The sequence below is a fragment of the Tachypleus tridentatus genome, chromosome 2, assembly GCF_004210375.1.
Source record: "Tachypleus tridentatus isolate NWPU-2018 chromosome 2, ASM421037v1, whole genome shotgun sequence".
Classification (NCBI taxonomy): Eukaryota; Metazoa; Arthropoda; class Merostomata; order Xiphosura; family Limulidae; genus Tachypleus; species Tachypleus tridentatus.
The window spans coordinates 73,398,147-73,415,954 of record NC_134826.1 but is presented as its reverse complement, the minus strand read 5'-3'; the positions used below and the strand labels follow the sequence as shown (position 1 = coordinate 73,415,954).

Here is a 17,808-nt window from a genome sequence, read left to right as displayed (position 1 = left end):
AAAAATTCTTCAACACTTATAAATAGCCCTTACCAGTTCATATGGGAAATATCAAAATGAAACTACAGATACAGCACAGCAAATGGGTTAATGACTATCATTTTATGCCCATCATAAACAGACAGTTTAAACTGTAAATTAAGTCATTTGTAACCATTAATAAAACAGCTATCCATGTTTCCATGCTGTAATAACTCACAACTATTACATCTAAAAAAAAAAAAAAAAAAAAAAAGATATACATGGTGTTCAATCAATCAAAATTACATAAACACCACAATAAACTGTTAATCACAGTTCAAAATATATATGTTATTATACATGTAGAACTTTGGCATGTGATTCTAGAACATTTATATCAACTTATTAGAATATTAATATATTTACAACAACTTGTGGAATATTATCTGGATTAGGATTTCCATTGGAGTCACGATCTGGAGGTTGAGAAGTTGGAGGACGACAGGTTAGCTGAGATCGAGAAAGAGATGTCACATTACAGAAGTTTATTCCAATCCGAACTATCACGTCAGTGTCCTGTGAAGCTCGGTCCAAATGTTTACCCTGAAGCAAAAACATTTAATAAATATGTGAGGAAAGTGCCACAGTAACATATTTCAAGAGAGGTATATTATAATGTCAAACTAAAACTACAATCTATATAATAGTTTAATAGTAAGTTTCCCTGAGTTTGTTTAACTTTATCACATTACTTTCTAGATTGCCTGGCCCATAGACTTTCAAATAAGTTCCATATTTTATACTTTTTTGAGAATTGTAGGCATTTCCTATAAACATCTGAACAAATAAACAGAAACTTTCAAAGTCAGTAGGAACACAAAATTTTCTGCACTCTAAATCTTCCAAATATATGCCTAATATAGCAGTTTTTATAATTTTTTATTTAATAAAAACTGTTTTATTTTGTTTGACTTCTCACTACTTATTCCAGCCTAAATAAGTAGTCATTTTATTTCTACAAAATAGAGTAACAATACTTTAGAAAGTAGAACAAACAGAATTTGTTACAAACTTACATTAATAGTTAAGTAATCACTCTTGTAGTACTTTATATTGTCCTTCTCTGAAAATTTTTCATAAATTGGATCAGGAAACAACTTGAATTTGTCAAAATTTGGATGGTAACTAAGATTTTTCAACGAATCCACATTATCCATCAAAAAGCCATAATGATATTCCTGAGGTTCACTTTTGGTAAAAGTTGACTGACCAATAGGAACTACTGGACTCTTACATTTCATACTCTTGGCTGATAATGCTACACAATGACCAGTATACAGTTCCCCATTAATTTCCACATAGATCTGTGGTTCTTGGATAGTGTTCAGATAACTTCCTTTAACATTAATGGTAATCCCCCCGCTGGGGATACCTCGAGGACCTTTCTGTCGTGTAGATCTTGCTTCTACATTACTCACCCTAGGATCATTTACGTACAAAAACTGGTAGTCATCAAAACTGCGTAATCCTTTGTCAAATTTCACTCTTACTTTCTTTTGCCCAATTTTGTCCGATGCTGGGGTGATACAATCAACAGAGTTTTTTGTCCGACTTGAAGGAGTAAAAAAAAAGTCTGTTTTATCAAAATTAAACTTTACTATCTATCAAATATGTGAGTAAGGAAGCACATTATATTAATATAATAACAGATAGGCAAACAATGATTTGTGAGCATAAAGAAAAGTTTTATTAATTGTGGAACATACTAGGTGTTTTGATATAACATTGGTCTTTCTTCTTCAAGTATGATTTGTACTAAGTAATCTAAGGGCTGTCATAATGGTCACAGCAACAGTGTGACCTCTGCCTATGTCCTTCACTTGCTGACACCATTTCTGTCAGATTTAATCCCTATTGTCATTGTTACAATATACAAACCTTGGATTGTTTACTGTTGATGATACCTGAAGAAGACAGACCAACATTCTGTCAAAACACCTAATATGTTCCACAATCAATAAAACTTTTCCTTATGCCCTTAAATTCTTGTTTGTCTATCTATTATTATGTGAACCAGACAGTTATATTAAATGACAAAATCTATTAAATGTAATTATAGTTAAAAAAATTAAATTACTCTAATTTAAACCTTTGTTGTAAAGTTTCAAATTCTAATATGAAACACACATTATACAATTATATTTAACACACATTATACAATTATATTTAACACACATTATACAATTATATTTAACACACATTATACAATTATATTTCATACGTAATACATTTTAACTACAAAATTAACACACATTATACGATTATATTTCATATTTAATACATTTTCACACATATTAAGACTACATATCATATGTAATACATTTTAACTCTAAAATTAACACAAGTAATGTAATTATATTTCATATGTAATACACTTTAACTATAAAATTAACACAAATTATATGAATACATTTCATATGTAATACATTTTAGCCATAAAATTTACACACACATCATATGACTACATTTCATATGTAATACATTTTAACTATAAAATTAACACAAATTATATGACTACATTTCATATGTAATACCATTTTAAATATAAAATTAACATATTATATGACTACATTTCACGTGTAATACATTTTAACTATAAAATTAACACAAATTATACGATTATATTTCATATGCAATACATTTTAACCATAAAATTTACACACGTTATATGACTACACTTCATATGTGATACACTTTAACTATAAAATGAACACACATTAAACCTATGTTTCACTTTTCACTAGTTTCTGAAAATAAAATAAATCAAAACTGTTTTTGCCCTATATTACATCTAAGGTTGCTATACTACCACAAAAAGCCATATGTTGATATCTAAACAGTAACTACAGTGCAGTTACTTTGTAGAATTTGGACAACTCACTTTACAATTTCACACTGAAGGTGGTGACACTAACAGACATTTTAAAAACTTACTTCATGATTTCACACTTAAGGGGACCGATAGTAGCTTCTGCAGTACTGCCTGCATTCATATGGATTCCCCAGATTCTCAAACGGGTACCACCTGACTTGGGTCCTTTACTAGGACTGATAGACTTAATTTCTGGATTCTACAAATGAAATGGAGTACTTTGCTTAAACGTTTTTTTTTTTTGGAACAAAAGATACACATCTTTGATGTTTTATATAACATCAAATATAACATATAAAATTCATACCCAGACAAAAATATCTGGTACCTACCCCAATAATTTAAAAAATTCTTTCTTTGCTATACAATAAACTAAAAACTATGCATATTATTATTGTTTTTTGTTCAGAAGACATGACCTACACACTGTATAAAAATTCAATCATATGTGAGTGAAATAATAAATTTTGTGTTAAACCAACTTACTACAAATTCATAATTCCTAGCTGATGTTGCAGAATAGTCATTCGACACTTTAACAACAACAGGACCCAAGATGGACACAATGTTTGATGAGTAGGAAGTTCTATCTTGAGGGCTACCCACTTTGCAGACAATCCTACAATAAACAAAACTGTCAACATTTCATACTTTTGAGGGTAGCAATTAAAACCACAAAAAATAATTATTATAAAAACATCATTAACAGAATAGCATAAAAGATTGTCTAGGCTTATCAACCCTTCTACAGTACAACAACATCCATAGTTGGAAACAGTTACATTTTATTAGATAAAATGTGACTTAATAAACAGTATTGACTCATAATGCAAATTACACGTGTAGTATTCAGGAATATTTTCTGATGAAATTTGCAAAAGAATTAAGAAGAAAACCAATATTCTATTGGTTAAAGATGGTAGAATAACTAACTATAAAAGATTAATTCTCTCTGTACAGTTGAAAATTTGTGTCTGAATGTCTATACTAAGTTTTATAATGAATACAGTAAAAAGACACAAGAGTTCTATGTTTGCACTAAGTTTGCTAATGAATACAGTAAAAAGACACAAGAGTTCCATGTTTGCACTAAGTTTGCTAATGAATACAGTAAAAAGACAAGAGTTCTATGTTTGCAGTAAGTTTTCTAATGAATACAGTAAAAAGACACAAGAGTTCTATGTTGCACTAAGTTTGCTAATGAATACAGTAAAAAGACACAAGAGTTCCATGTTTGCACTAAGTTTTCTAATGAATACAGTAAAAAGACACAAGAGTTCTATGTTTGCACTAAGTTTTCTAATGAATACAGTAAAAAGACACAAGAGTTCTATGTTTGCACTAAGTTTTCTAATGAATACAGTAAAAAGACACAAGAGTTCTATGTTTGCACTAAGTTTTCTAATGAATTCAGTAAAAAGACACAAGAGTTCTATGTTTGCACTAAGTTTTCTAATGAATACAGTAAAAAGGCACAAGAGTTCTATTTAAGTGTTTTGTTTCTGAATGTCTGCACTAAGTTTTCTAATTCCTAACCTATACACATTAGTTCTATTTAGCTATTTTTTCTATTTAACTAGTTTTTTCCAAATGTACAGGTATTTTTGTTCATGATAACATTTTGTTTTTCTGCGTAGTTTTTGCTAAATACATGGTAATCAGCTGTGAAGTAAGTGAAGGATACTGTAGAGGAACAGCAAATTAATTTTAGTTAAATTATATAATTTTTATTAATCATTCAATAGTAGTTACCCATCATGTTGGATGGGCTTATATACCAGTAATATTATATCTGTAAGAAATCTCTGAAAACATAATAGCTGACATACAAATTGTAATGATACTATAACATACTTATGTTTAACTAATTAGCCTGGCATGCCTAGGTGGGAAGGGCAGTCAACTTGCAATCTGAGGGTCACGGGTTTGAAGCCCCATCACGCCAAACATGCTCACCCTTTCAGCCATGGGAACATTATAATGTGATGATCAATCCCACTATTCATTGAGAAAAGAGTAGCCCAAGAGTAGGCAGTGGATGGTAATGACTACCCACCATCCCTCTGCTAAATTAGGCAGAAGTAGCTTTGTGCAAAATACCAAACAAATCAAACCTAACAAACAAACAGAAAATATTATGATGTAGAAAATAATAGCCATAATTAAGTATTTTCTAAGGTAGTGCATTTTTTATAAGAATTTTATCTAAGATAAACAGATTATGTCAAAAGCAACTGCAACTGTTATAAAGTGACACATACTTCAACACAATTCACTATCTGTAAATTCTTTTAAAATAGGTTATGTAATGTGATCTACGTATACATGCCTGGAGTATAAGACAGATATCTGACCTTGTGGTTTTCACATACAGCTCACGAAATGGTTTGCAGGGAATGTCAATTCGACCGTGTTTGCTATCAGATATTTTGACGGTAACACCATTGACTATGTCTTCAAAAATTCTCCCCAGGTTGATCCCATAAATTGTGATGTTGGTACCACCTTCTATAGGTCCAGAAGTGGGGGTGAACTATAAATTTAAACACATAAAAAAAATCATGTCTCTCAAAGTTTAAATTACGAAACAGTTCTGTACAAAAACATAACATAAGCAATGATCCAACATTAATGAGTTTTTCTAAAAAATAGCACACTTCATTTATGTAAACATTTTAGTTTTATCCTTTTTCTGTGACAGTTAATGTTAAGACAGGACAAAAATTAAATTTCATAGTTTTAATCATTAAAAACAAAAAATTTTAAAAATTACTAACAATACATGCTTTATATTAATGTATTTAAATAAGTTTAATGCTCATGATTCACCAGTTACACTTTTCAGACAAATGTACAGCTGATATTCATTACAAACATACAATAAAACCAGAAAGTTGTCAACAGTCATAGATGTTAATATTTCAATATTTTATGCTAAGTTCCATCCATTCTGTTTTAATCATTTCAATACTGTCAGATTATATCTGTCTTAGCATTTGTCTGTGCAAGTCTGATTTACAATATTAGAAGCAATTTTTGCATTAGTTTAACTTCAGAATTATGTTTCTTTATACATATAAGTGTTTCCATAAGTAGCTGCTGAAACACGTGTAACCTAAGAACAATACCCATTAGGCAAACTTTGATTATGCAGATTTTAGAAACTTTGCACAAAAAAAATTTTCAAAAATCCAGAAAGCAGTCCTTATGTATCCTAGATCACTTATACCTTCCCTATTTTAAATAATACAAAATAGAGAAAAAGTGTTCAAACCATTTCTATTTTCGAAAAACAGGATTTTTTTTATCTATCTTAAGAAATGGCCAAGTGATCCTAAATAAAAATTACCTTGTTTATCAAGACAATTAACAATCATCACAGAATTCATGATGATTGTTAATAAAACAATGTGTCCATGGGATACAAGATTACTGTATAATCACTATTCTATAATGTTTACTATCGTATATAATGCTGTCTGTGTGCAGTTTGGAACCTCCAAAACACTTCACACTGGCAGCTTTTGAATGTGGTAAAGGAAGGAGAAACATTTGTGTTTTAACAGAAATGGTCATACAAAGTTAGTTGTGAACAGTAATAAAATCAGTCAACTTACAAAGTGAATTTGTGGATTGGGACATGACTGATTCCTGTCTAACCACAATGTGTTTCCTTCACACTTCTCTTTCACCTGACAAGATTCAGTCTTCTGGCACCAACCACATCGATATTTTTCAGGAAGCTCCAAACATATTCCACAATTATTAGCCATTCCTTGACATTGGTACACCAGTGCTAAAAGACATAGAAACCTTTAATTAAAATGACATATTGACAAGAAATTGTGTGAAACATTTTGCTACCAGCCTGGTATTAATTTATCATATAGCATTGTAAAGTAAATGGTTTGATAAAATTAACACTCACCATGTATGTTTTCTGGGTTGTCCAGAGGTTTGTTACCTTCCCAAATGACAGCAAATGTTGCTGACACGTTAGGAGCTTGTGTGCTATAGGTGAACTATGACAGAAAAATATCATGAAACAAAATGAGGAGACAACTTACACAAAACAACTTTTATGTATCTTTAGTTGAATATTCTATTTAAATTATAAATATATATTAAAAATAATAATAATATTGTATCAATGCATAGTGTTAAACTTATTAATAAATCAGAATCTTCTAGACTACATTATAATAGTATTTAAGATAAGTTAATTTAGATAATGTTGTTAAATTAACTTTAAAATAAAACAATAGCATTTCCTTAAAAGGTGATCAATCCTATAGTTTAAGCATATAAAAAATTAATTAGTGAGATGTGAAAGTGTAAATGTAAGTTTTATATTCTAAGTAAGATCTGCTTCTGAAATTTTTCTAGGTTGCTCTGAGAACAAATGAGATAAAGAGTGAACTGTGTGGTGATCAGTTTCTTTAATTACGACAGTATCAGATGCTGTAAAACCAATTCAATAGAAGTTGAATCACAGAAAGCTTAAGAAGCTGTGACTCAAATTTATTTAAATATTATATTGGGATTAAAAAACAAAACTAACATTTTCTGACACAATGAAACACAAACTATTTATCAGAGATGGTGAATACAGTGTTATCTAAGCCTATATTAAACTCCAAGGTGAACAAAACAACTAAAAGAATTTGTCTTTCATTGATTTTGTTGTTTGTGTTCTTTTTTGTTTGTTTGTTTTTTTTACTTTTAAGAAACGGAAACGTCTCCATCTTTTTCAACCCCTTCCAAAATTTGCCTGACATAATTCAGGCATCCTCCCAGTTTAAAAAATATTTGCCTGAGTTAATTCAAGCAAACTATGTCTCACTGTATTTTTAATCATTTGCCCAAATTTATTTTTGCATGTTATCATGCGCCACAGTAGCACACTAGATGGCACCACAAATACTGTTTTTGTTGATCTCTGTGCTTATGTAAACACTGGAGAAAAGCATTCCTATTCTTTACTGTAATTTAATTAAAATAGTTTATATTATGTATAAATCCAGATATGTAACGTTTATTTATAAATTATATCTTGCAAAAGGTCATTAAAAAACTTTTAACATGTGGCATGTGGTATTATTAATCAAATGATCTATAAATGAACACTTCTTATTAAATGAAAACAAAAAAAAATTCTGCAATGTAAGCAAAATGAGGTCCATAAATGAGATTTTTTTCATGATCACAGCAAAATGATGTCAACCTTAATTAAACAAAAGAAAGTCTTGTAATAAAAAACAAGGATTTTTAACTGAACAGTCTAACGTACCAGAACATATTAGTAAAAGTTTTTGTTTTACTTAATCCTTTAGAAACTTTTTGATATAAGTAGGAAACATAATAAATCATATTATTAACATAAAATCATAGACTTAAAAAAACATTCTGCATCAGTGTATTTCAACAAGGTGAAAGCTCTTTTTTTCATAGTGTATTTTCAAGAATAGCTTTCCATTGCAGATTTGTAATATTTATTAAGAAATAATTTTAGTTGAATGAAAAATTAGATAAAAACTCACAAAACCAGTCTCATATTTCATCACATTATCCCTGTAACAACAGTGCTCCTTTATGTTATCCCTTAATTTACTTCTTGTAACACAAGTACTCTAGAATACTTTTCCCATAACACAAACATTTGTTAATGTAAAACATAAATGTGCTTTCAGCATTAAACACTTACATTCAACTCGCCACAGTAGATAGTGTCTGACAAAAGTTGAGCACTCACTTGTTTGACTCGCCCTTCAATATTAAACTGACAAACAAACCTTGTAGATGGAAGAAAAAGCTGCAGAACACAGATGAATGTTTCTAGAGCAAAAACACAACTTTCCAGCATAAAATAACAATAATAATGACTAGGAAAGGATTGTGGTTCCATCCTAAGTGTTGGGATTTCTCATAAGAAAACAACAAAATACTGAAGTATGAAGTATTTTCAGGTAATTACAACACAATAGTAAGTGAGTAATTTCCAAAGATACATTTAAGCCATGAAAATATTTATTTTTTTCTGTAATAAAGCAACAAATACTAAAGTGTAATATATTTTTAAGTAATTCAATACTGATGAATTGGATGTCAACATGCTCAAAAATTTAATATTGGTAAGTCATCCATTTCTAAATTCAACTACACAAATTCTGAAATTTAACAAATGCATCAAGATAAAAAGAAGACAATTACACAGAAGTCTAATACATTATCTCTTATTTTTAATGTTTTAGTTATGGCAGCTTGTCAAGCAATGCTGGTTTTAACAAAGTAAAACAAAATTAATATTGTACTTGAAGAAAGGATGCTGTTTTCAGCTCAGATAAGGAGATAATTTCTACTTTTCACAAATTAGAAATAAACATTTGCATAACAGTTTCTTTCCAGAGGCAAATTATGACTGCCTTTTTTTTTCTCATAAGGTAATTATGAAGAAAAATCCTAAATTTAAAATGATTATTGTAACCTTAAAAACTACTTGTCCCAAGATAACTAAATTTCACAGGAAATACATTAAAAAAATGACTAATTTTGTTCTGAAAAGTTCTAACACAATACAGAATGTTTCAAACAATCGTTACAGAGAATGTTTCACAAGTTTTCATCATTGTTAATCAGGCTATTGAGTCTATTCCTAAACAAAGTTACTGTAAAAATCACCCACTCTGAACTGTATACACAGGTCCTTGCTATACCCGTAAATTAACAATCACTCTAGTGAAGCCATTAATCTGGTATTGCAAAAAAATAAAAATAAAAGCAATGTCAGAGTGGGAAAACTTCTGCAGTAAAAAAATAATAAAGAATGTTTCAAAACCATGTTATACTGCAAAATTTAAAATAACCATTTTAAATGGGAAATGTTTTTCTCATAATTACACAGTACTCATTATTGTGAAAAACAGCTGCTCCTCAAATAATTAATTGACTTATTCCTTTTCTCCATCTGTAAAATCTTTTTATCTTTCTTTTTAAGCAAAGTTTGAAACTTTTATTGGGAAAATGTAAAAGTTTCAATACAAAATAATAAGACAACAACAACATAAATATGTATTATGTATATATAAGTTTGATCGCCTACACCATATTCTTTCAAGGATAAATTAATTACTTAAAAATAACATTATTTTCCCAAGAGCAAAGCTTCACCTGTGTATTCTCTACTCTTGCCTGGATGGCCTTTCTAATACCCATAGGAACAAGAATTTCAGTGGAACTTCCAGCCGTAACATTAATCATAGGACAAAATCCAGGTCCTGATCTAATGCTAGGACCAATACTCTATTAAGGAAGAGAAATTCTTACTAATTAATTGATCTAACAAAGAAACTTTCATGTAACTAACATTTAATTTTCTCTATAATCTCCTACTCTTACTTCACAGTTTCTTAATTACAGAGAATATGAATTACATGTGTTTCTAAATATGGATACAAGTCTATCTGTTTGTTATTAAGCACAAAGCTACACAATGGGCTGTCTCTGCTATATCAAAAGTTGGTTTATAGAAATTCAGCTCTCATACTTGCTATTGAGCCACTAGGAGGCATGAATATATACAGGAAAACTTTGAAATTTAAAATTAAATTGTGTTCTTTCATCAAATGAATCTGCTACTTCATTATCAATTTGCTTGTTTGCCCTCAAAATAATAACAGGTTAATAAAAACAAGTAGTGTTTAATACAGATCAATTAACATCCTTTAACTAAATAAAAATTTTTATTCAGTTATCATTACTAGTTTGCCAAACATGTACACCTGTGAAATATTCAGAGTAACTCAGAAATGTCTGTCTCGACTTATTTCTATATCTGACATCATTATTGCAGGCACTATATTTCTAGTAAAGCTAAGCAAGTATTAAAACTTGTAAACCTAAAACTCTCTTCAACATACCTCTATTCCAGTGATTAAAATGTCGTTGCGGCAGTTCTCTCCTGTGTCATGAGTACATCGATGACCTCCGACACACCAGTCACAAGGGAAATGACTGGAGACACACTTGGTGCATCTGTTTTAATATAGACTTGGTTGTTACACTTATGAATACCACAAAAGCTAAAGTTACTTATTCTGGCATTAAATGATATCGTCATAAGTTCACTAGTAATCAATTCTTCTTTCCAAAAACATAACTTAAGAACAAAGAAAAAAAACACAAACATAATTACATAAAGCATTTATTAGATATTTAAAGATCTTTATAATTGTATCCTCAGTAAGCTGGAGATGCAAAACAAACCAACAGTAATTACACCAGAAATATGATATAATCTGTAACAAATAATAGTAAGCAAACTGGATACAAAAAAGAGGAACAGTAGAATACAAAGGGTATGTAACACAAACAAAATCTTACTTTTTATATTTGTACTAAATACTATTAATTTTCTCCCATTCTTTTCTTGTATTCATTTTTGTTACTGTTATTTATTACAGATTATATCATATTTCTGGTGTAACTACCTCTGTGTTTGTTTCATACCTCTAGCCTATTGAAAGTGAAACTTTGGAGATTCTTAAACATCTAATAAATTCTTCATGTAATTATGATCTTGGTTTCCTTTATTATTGTAAGTTCAATAAACATAATTTCCAATAGCAAAGAACAATTCCAATAAAAAACACACAACCATTGTAGCTCTTAGCAAATACTGCCAGAACTAACTCTGTAAATACAACCAAAATTAAGTACCGAATAATCAAACACTATTAAAATTTAACTTAAAGCCCACAAAATGAACAAAGCTGAAAATATGTGTGATATATAATAACATAATATTTGTCTTAAAGTTCATTTCTTCAGTATTGGATACATTTAATAGTTTCTTGGCACACATAAATAATCCAAATGACAATCAAGTTGTAGGATATGACATCAAAACTGATATATTGAATACCAGCTTTTCTTTCTGCAGAATACAAACAAATTATTGAAATTATCAAGCGTTATTGACCTTCGACAACTGTTCCATTTTACAGATTTGGATTTCAACTTACGAACTGTAAGTGCTGCAGTCGTAAAAAGTAAAACTTGTTGCAACAAAGTCTGGGCCTGTTTTCATCCTCACAGATAACTTGGCAGTAAAGTGATCTAAAAACAATGAAGTTGAAATAAGCATCCTTCCAAACACAGTATATACTTAAGTATTTAAAATATTACAAATGCTACAATATGCAATTTTGTTAATTTTATTTTCCATAAAACTTTTAAAGACAAGTTTCATTTCATAAATGCTTTGAATTTACTCATCTTAGAAAATAACTTATTGAAAATTCACAAGCCTTTTACATATAAAATATACAAATGTTAAAAACAAATAAAGCTTATTCATGTTAGGCTCAGATAAACATAACTAGCAGTCAATGAGAAGAAATGTATGTTACCATTAAAAAAATTAAATTGTCTTTATAAATACATATTGAATACATAAAAAGTAATTATTTCACATGAATATTTTAAGGTACAAGAGGAAATGTGGACAATAGTAAAGATACTATGTGATCAATGATATGTTAATGTTTTCATAACTCCGTTTCAGAATTACCACTTCCATACTGCATGAACCAGAAATAGTCCCAACCAAGAGGTATAAATATTTTTTAAGTCAGCAGGGTTGAGAACAATAGTTTACTAGGAATAGTAAAGAGGTGAGGGATGACAGGAAAAGAAAGATCATGATTCACAAATCTTATTCTTAACAACTGATTATTAGTGTTGTATTTGCTACATATTTTTATTACCTCAGTATGTAAAAAAAATAATGCTGCCAGAATTTTGCTGTCCCATAAAATTTCACAATTTAGACCAGGGCCTAGCTGGTCTGTGTAGAAAAACATCATAGTATGTGATGTAATAAATTATTATAAATAAATATGCTTCAGATTTACATTTAAGGCTACTTATACAAATTAGCATTTTTTTCAATAAACCTCATGTTACAAATTATTATGTATTAAAACTGTGAAGAACAGATGGCACATTACACAAAAGAATAAGAAATGTTACCAAAAAAAAAGATTTCCATGGTTTAAATTAAAACAAATATTAACTTCCTTTTCTTAAATGAAACATTAAGAGTTATGTATAAAAGATCTCTCATCAGACAACTGAGCAATCTGACAATGAATGATGTATTACAAAAAAAAATCACTTTATTTGGTACAGTTATACTCTGGCATTCACACCTTTTGAAAAAATACTTTGGATAATACAAAATGCATTTTGATGTGACAGAAGTTTTCATAAGTTATGACCAGTCAACTAGTTACTTATTCTCAAGCATGTTATTTGGTACTCACTTTTACCGAGAGGAATAGTTGGCAAGGAGTCTGTATGAGGAGTGGCACAGATGATTCCATCAGCAGAACGGGTAGCATTGGTAACCAGAGTTTTTCCATATGCAGTAAAAGCACATAGGAAGTGTCCATCAAGCACTGGCAAGTTATTTATTACCAAAGTCAGCTAATGAAAACATATATTGGTTATTCCACAATACTGCACTTGGTTTCTGGTTAAGCAAAATGTGAAATCTAGAAATAACCATCAAAATATGAAGCTACCAGCACCAATTTATTCTGAATATAATTTAATGTCATGATATAAATACTATCATAAGCTATTGCACATTATCTAAGAAGAAGAGATTACAGTTCATTTTCTCTTTAGATTTGCCAATAATAACAATTTGTTCTAATATGAAATACACAAAACAGTCCTCATCTATCAATTAAGTTAACATCATCTATCACCAGTGACATCGTTTTCAAAAAAAAAAAAGTGAATGATAGGTTATCAAGTTATTGTTTTTACCTTCACAGAAAAAGTATTAGCACAGTTAATAGAGTGAAAAGCAGTAAACGGATAACAGGTGCACAAAAGATAAAGATCTACATAACACATGGTTTTATTCAGTGATTTTACATGAATAACTAATTGGGTTTTTTTTTTCTAACTTAACCAGCTTTTTACTCTAAATTTTCATCATGGTTACATCATTAAGCCTAGTGGCACAAAATTGCAATGACTATAGTAATTTGCATACTGTAGTAACAAAAAAAAAATTAATTCATAAAAAACCAAAAAAATGGTAAAGTCTGCCACTGTAATAAAATGTGTGTCTGGCCAATCACTTCAAGCCTCTGCTAATAAAATGTGGTAACTGCATTATTGATAAAAAAAAAACAGAATAATATAGAAATAACACAAAATACATAGGTTACAACAATTAAACATATATATTAACATGTACAAAATTTTTTTTTTAAATCAAGTTGGTGCATAAACATGAAAGTCAAATATTTGTTTTATTTTGTTTTCTACATCTTTCAGGTGTGAATAATTTCTTGTTAATCATTTGAACAATCTGATTCCAAATACATACACACACATGTATATATTTATTTATCTACATTTATATAACTCAAATCAATTGTTAGAAATGAATTAAACAATATAAAATATATTCAACATAAATTTTACTTCTTAGCCTTACTTCTTTAATTCTTTAAACTTTACTGAAATTATATTTCAATTAAACAAACTTTTGATATAAACAGGATGCAGGTTTCATTCTTTCACATAATACTATAAAACACTGTACTACGCTACTAGTCAAAATTCACATTTTCCATTACATATAACAGAAAAATTATGAAACAATTGTAAAGTTTAGAAGAATAAATAAAACAAGTCGCAAGTATTATTAAAAATAAACATTATATATGAGGTGCATGTGTATGTTATAGAATATATTTGTATTATTATATTCATGACTATGATTTACCTGATTTGGAACAACATACCATAATAATGATTAATAAGGATATTCTAGAACTTTCCATGACTCGTACTCAATTTTCAAAGATTCTCAAATTATGCTATATGGGATTGAATTTACATTTTTTGTGATTTTGTTCATTAAATGTGCTGACATAAAATACAGAGAGAAACTTAAATCTGACAGCTAAACTTGAATTGTTTGTTTAATTTTTTCATAATCAAGGTGGTTGTTTCATGGTTGAGATTTCTCAAAGACCATGACTTTAAAATCATCCATTTTTCCAGGATTTCTGATGCTAAGTTTTTCAATAACTTCAAGAACCTGTGCAACCATTAATTTTCATTTGTCCATGTTAATACAATGCAATTTATAAATGTACAAATACCATTCTAAGAAGAAATAATTAAATTACACAATAAAAATATTTTATTAAATTTCTATTATAAAAAAATCTAATTTGGATTTCTCTATTAAATAACTGAGCCAGGGATTACAAGCTTGTTTTTATTTGGAGAAAACTTATGATTTACAATTAGTAGAAATATTCAAAACTACTGCCATACAAGAAAGAGCACTGTGTTTTGAAGCTAAAAGATACGTACAATACGAGCTGTTGTTCGTTGTATTTGAGGAGGAATAACTTTGGTTATGGTTGTACATTTACCACTCTTGTAGGATAACCAATAAAGTGGGTCCTCAGCAGCTTGGGCACAGTCACTTCTTAAACTACACCTAAAGATGAACCAAAAGCATGGTTTGCCTTAGGTACATTAGAATTTATTATAAAAATGGATAATATTATACAATTAAACACTTTTATCAATAATCTTAAACTACACCTAAAGATGAAAAAGCATGGTTTGCCTTAGGTACATTAGAATTTATTATAAAAATGGATAATATTATACAATTAAACACTTTGATCAATAACAGGATAGATAATCACTAACAGAGTAGATAATATCCAATCATCATATTATAAGATGGTGAAATAATTCATTAGCAATTTTGGCAGGCTTTTTTTTTTTTTAATGAGCTCAGCTAACATGTTATCTATTTTATCTAACTGGTTTCAATATTAACAGGAACAAAGCCTACACTTACTTGTTTTCTAAAGAACACCAGCCACAGTAAGGATCCTGGGCACCAAGACATGTACGGCAACTGTTATACATCTGACAGTCCTGTACTTTTACCATTGTGAGCTGGAACAAACAAAAGCATATTAAAATATTATTCTCAGTTTAAGCAGAAAATTATTTAATATAAAACCTTAAGAATCACAGATAATAGAGTTGTCACCATTACTCTGATAACCAGTTACAATTCAATTTGATGCTGTAACAGGTTAAAAAGTTTCCTAACTGCTATTTCAAGCCATTGTTTCTTATTTTATTTCATACCAAGTTCTATTTATGAGTAATGTGTTAAAATCTGATTGTAGTAGAAATTTGCTTGCTTGGTCATACCATATGTGGTATGACAGTGGAGATGGTAACCTTAATATTTAAGTCTTGTCCAATTTATTTCATGCATTTTTTTTCAGAAATGGACAATATATAAGTTCTATAAACTTATTTTATACCAAGTTTCCATTAATTATGAAATGATGCAAATGTCATCCCTACTATCCTACTTGTATTTATGATGTTTGAAAAACACATAGTTTCATGAATTCTTGACATGAATGAATAAGAGCCCTGTTTGTGTTGTTTTAATTGATATTAGCCATCCCTACATTTACTTCCTTTTCTTTTTAATTCAGTGTTTTCAATAGATATAGGTAGGTGATATTTTTAACCAAGTCCTAATTGCAATGAGGTTCCAACCATAATATTTATTATTTGTCTATTATTGGCTGGTTATTTATGTTTTACCTTGTACTTAAGTTTTCTAAAGAAACACCAAACGTTACACCAGAATTATGTATTTTTACTACTACTAATTATTAATAACACATATAAAAGTTGATAGTCCATTTGAAACTATGTCACCTTAGTGAAACTAGCTGATACCATTGTTATGTTATTCAGTTATTATGTAATAAAAAAGTAGAAAGAAGAACAAGAAATCTGAATGTTTTAATATGATATTTACAGACACTCCTAGAACTTGGGAGTCAGTTATTACAAAGATATTGTTATAGAAGAATACATTATGTGGTATGGTATAAAGTTATGCATAATGACTTAAGTAAGAAGATATTTAAAATACCACTTTGACAAACAATCCACATGCCTAATAGCTAGGTACTGTCATAGTATACAATTGTCAGGCTGTTTTAAAAGCAGTTTGCAAGTAGAATATCTCACCTGACCATTCTATTTGTTGATTTTCTTTTTAGAATTTAAGCACTGGAGAAGGCATTTAAAATATCATTTTGATGAGCAATACAAGCCTTCTCTACATAAGCAGTGTTGCCACCTACTTTGTACATTAGTGTCCTACATTAACCCTTAAACTGTGGCCATCATCAACAGATGCTGCTACCTACAACATTCTTGCTGTTTAAAAGTTAAAGATTTGTTTCAATGTTGTTAAGTAGAAAGTTACTCAATGGGCTATCTGTGCTCTGCCCACTGTGGATATCAAAACCTTAGTTTTAACATTATAATCCTTCAAATGTACTTCAGAGCCACCATAAATAGGGAGTGAGGATATACTAAAATGTTTGAAAATATTTAAGTAATTGCATTTAACCTGTCATATAGAATTTACTATGGTAGGAAAATCAATTCTATCACCAACGACTGAGAGTCTAAGTTTGATTTGATGAATAGAAATGTAATTTAAAGTTCTACTAACATGCTTCACTGGAAAGAATTTCCAAGTTTTCAAATATCCTGCAGTGTGATTTATTATCACTTTCCAAACATGACTTCCCTAGTAAAATATTGTCAGCATGTAAACACAGTTTAGTGTTTGAACTCAAAAATTATTTCCTTTTAACTTTTCAAATAGATTTAATTAAGAAATCTCTGGTGTGCAACTTAATCAATTAAACATACACCGATCAATTGAAACCCATCGTTCATAGCATTAGGCCAAGCGTATTTAGAATAAATAAATGAAGGTATCGGTATCTTCTAGAAAACTTGCTTTTTCTAGAAAT

General features: G+C 29.3%; 1 protein-coding gene across 5 annotated transcripts in view; it reads right to left on the bottom strand.

Annotated features, from left to right (window-relative positions):
* The window catches only part of LOC143244230 (plexin-A2-like), a 267,253-nt gene that overhangs the window by 26,336 nt on the left and 223,109 nt on the right, over positions 1-17,808 (bottom strand). For all 5 annotated transcript variants that reach the window (XM_076488517.1, XM_076488519.1, XM_076488518.1 and 2 more), the window contains 14 exons: positions 15,801-15,901; positions 15,299-15,428; positions 13,216-13,378; positions 11,914-12,007; positions 10,810-10,924; positions 10,061-10,192; positions 8,598-8,705; positions 6,822-6,915; positions 6,511-6,689; positions 5,248-5,426; positions 3,380-3,512; positions 2,956-3,092; positions 1,038-1,572; positions 388-564 (listed from right to left, as the gene is read on the bottom strand). In XM_076488517.1, the coding sequence (XP_076344632.1) occupies positions 388-564; positions 1,038-1,572; positions 2,956-3,092; positions 3,380-3,512; positions 5,248-5,426; positions 6,511-6,689; positions 6,822-6,915; positions 8,598-8,705; positions 10,061-10,192; positions 10,810-10,924; positions 11,914-12,007; positions 13,216-13,378; positions 15,299-15,428; positions 15,801-15,901 (2,277 nt within the window). The remainder of the gene's footprint in view (positions 1-387; positions 565-1,037; positions 1,573-2,955; positions 3,093-3,379; positions 3,513-5,247; positions 5,427-6,510; positions 6,690-6,821; positions 6,916-8,597; positions 8,706-10,060; positions 10,193-10,809; positions 10,925-11,913; positions 12,008-13,215; positions 13,379-15,298; positions 15,429-15,800; positions 15,902-17,808) is intronic.